The following is a 2,818-nucleotide window of genomic DNA, read 5'->3' on the forward strand; positions in this document are numbered from 1 at the left end:
CTTCTTCCGCCTTGTAGGGGACGCATAGCCTGTGACGTAAGCACGTTGTGTCACACTAAAAAGAATCCGTAAGAAACGTGAGGAAATTCCTCGATCATTTTTTGTAATCGAGTTACTCGAGGTACTCGAGGAATCGTTGCAGCCCTATATCATAACTAATAAAACCATCAGAGTTCTAACAGTGACTTTAACAGGGTCACTCTAACTCATTAAGTCGTACATCTCCAAACTGCCTGCGTTGCTTCTCCTCCTCCGACCTGCTTAACTAACGAGTTAATTACCGCAATGCTGCTGTTAAGTGATATCGAAGTAGATTACAGTACACAAGCTCAGTATAAGTCCAGTGTGAGCCACAAGAACACTGAAGCATATGATATGTGAAATATGATGATATAGTTTAGAACTGGGGAAGGACGGCCCTGAAACAAACAAACTTTAAAAAGGTTCCACAACCACCAACAGAGAACAGGTTCTGCTGCAGGTTCTACCTTGTTCTTGAGCTGTTTCATGACATCGGCCATCACCCAGTCCTCGTCACAGTTCAGTCCATCTCTCTCGCCAAACTCAAAGTCAGCGTTGAAGTCTTTCGCCCCGCGATTCCCAAACTTCTTCTTTCTGTTCAGAACAATGGGCTCGTCCTGAAACACACACACACACAGTTCAATATACAAACAGTGTATAGGGAAACATTAGGTCTGCACCATATGGTAAAAACATCCTACAGACCTGTCCAGGGTTACTGAACCCCGCCTGCCCGAACCCCCGGTGTGTGTGTGTGTGTGTGTGGCCTCCACCGAGCTCTGCTCCATATGTTGTGTTTCCACTGTAGTAGGAAAATGTATTGAGATAAAAGGTTCTGTGAACATAAAGCTATATTATGTTGTCTTCTTCTATGTTTAATTTTACAGGCTAACAGTAAAGTGTTTTATGTTCATCCATGTTCACTCTCTCTTACACTAGTTAGGAGAGTTGTTATTCATTGTGTCATAAGCACATCCCAAAGACCAAGGCTGTCTCATGGAGAGAGTAGGGCATCAGATGTGTTCTGACTGTTTATCAGACATCAGACGTCACCAATAGACATCTTTGGGAAAGAGGAATATAACAGAGTGATTTTCTTTGTTCTATTAGTTGTATCCTCAATTTGCTTGTATCCTGTGTTGATGCAAATAAATCTGGATGTGGAGTGAAACTGTCACTTCTCTTTGCTTTCTGTGAGTCTGTGTCACCTTTCTTCCTTCAGTGGGAGTTTGTGGACTCTCACTATAGTCAGGTAGCTAAAAGTTTATGTCAGATAGACATCGATTGAGGTGCATTGAGACTAGAAAATTAAACAACAACACCCTTAACCTGTCTCCCTGTGGCAATGTGGTGTTAAAATAATCGGATGTTTCTGTGATTTAATGTCAATAAGCTGATCAATAATGCTGAAATAACAACATCACGATGGTGATTTGTAAAACATCTGAAGATCTGAAAGACAACAAGCAAACAACTTTGAAACAGTTTTTTTGTGAGTTTGGTTGATCAGAGACACAAATATGAAGTAGCATGATAAAGCTCTGGGTGCACAAAGACTGAGTGCTCAACACATAAACCACCACTCCTCATTACCATTATTGATTTAAGTATTTCTATGTATTGTTGTTAATATTATTATTACTGGTAAATTCAGTTTGTTAATGTTATGTTCTGTGTTCATGTTGTGGCCTGTGAGCCGGTTGGAACAACTACCATTTTCATGACTATGGGATATTTCTTCTGGGATTTACAGTCAGAACTTCTTTATAATATATTAGTTTGTCACATTTACGTTGCTGTGATATGTATACTGCACTTCACCATACTGTGATATTAATATTATTTCTGAATTGTGCTGTTGTACATCATGTATTATATATGTATATAATACAGCACTAGGAAGGCAGATCTGATATATTATTATTTATATTAATTTGTAGTCTACTAGCCGGTGAACACATCGATTCTGAGGCCAGTGTCTGATCTGTTTTTATCGATATGAGTTTCTTTGGTTCTGCTTTTATTATTATTATTATTATTATTATTATTATTATTATTAATAATGAATAAGGTCCTTATTAGTAATTTAATTTTTCTGTTGTTAGCTGCCATGTTGTTGATGTTTATTGATTCTGATTGATTATTAACTGACATATAAATGTAAACATTGTATTCAACAGTTCAGAAGCTTCTGGATCAAACTGCGGTAAATCTGCTGTTTTCCAGCCGAACTCTGGTTCAACTGCAGCCGGCCGGAAGCCAGTTTCTCCGGGGAGACTCTCGGCTGTGTGTCCGGACAGACTCACCTCCTGTTCGGACTCGGTGTCGGGCTCCTCCGGACTGTCCTCCTCGTCCCGGATCGTCCCGATCAGACCCAGCTGCTCGAGCATGGCGGACTGCACTGCGGTACCGGGACCCGGACTGTTAGGATTCTGTGGAGGTTCTCACCGTTTCCTCTCCACAGGGTTTAGGGGGTTCGGGTTAGAACACGTGTGTGGAAGGAAAACAGGAAACAGGAAGTAAGACCGTGTGTTTCCGGTTATTTCTTCGTCTTTGGATTCTGCAGACTACAGTGTGTCACTGCTGCCCCCTGCTGGTGCTGATTATTTATAACATCTGATAGTCTTTATTGATCAACACAGATCAGAAAATACACATTAAATAACAATAGAACAGAAAATAAAAGTTATATGTTCATACAGCGTTTACAGATATGCCTGATGTAATACATTTATACAGCAGTGGCATTTAAAGGTAATATAGGCTATAAATATTACTTCTAGGCTGGATTACTACA

At 40.1% G+C, this 2,818-nt stretch overlaps 2 protein-coding genes across 2 annotated transcripts in view; one reads left to right on the plus strand and one right to left on the minus strand.

The window, feature by feature from the left end:
* The window catches only part of LOC118328777 (probable ATP-dependent RNA helicase DDX27), a 3,635-nt gene extending 1,085 nt beyond the window's left edge, over positions 1-2,550 (minus strand). Inside the window, exons 1-2 of the mRNA XM_035662677.1 lie at positions 2,328-2,550; positions 461-638 (exon numbers count right to left, since the gene is read on the minus strand). Coding sequence (XP_035518570.1) covers positions 461-638; positions 2,328-2,411 — 262 coding nt within the window. The 5' untranslated portion in view covers positions 2,412-2,550. The remainder of the gene's footprint in view (positions 1-460; positions 639-2,327) is intronic.
* The window catches only part of LOC118328778 (probable ATP-dependent RNA helicase DDX27), a 7,252-nt gene continuing 6,843 nt past the window's right edge, over positions 2,410-2,818 (plus strand). Inside the window, 1 exon segment of the mRNA XM_035662678.1 lies at positions 2,410-2,427. Coding sequence (XP_035518571.1) covers positions 2,410-2,427 — 18 coding nt within the window.

The sequence above is a fragment of the Morone saxatilis genome, unplaced genomic scaffold, assembly GCF_004916995.1.
Source record: "Morone saxatilis isolate NCDOM2014 unplaced genomic scaffold, NCSU_SB_2.0 Contig18, whole genome shotgun sequence".
In the NCBI taxonomy this organism is placed as follows: domain Eukaryota; kingdom Metazoa; phylum Chordata; class Actinopteri; family Moronidae; genus Morone; species Morone saxatilis.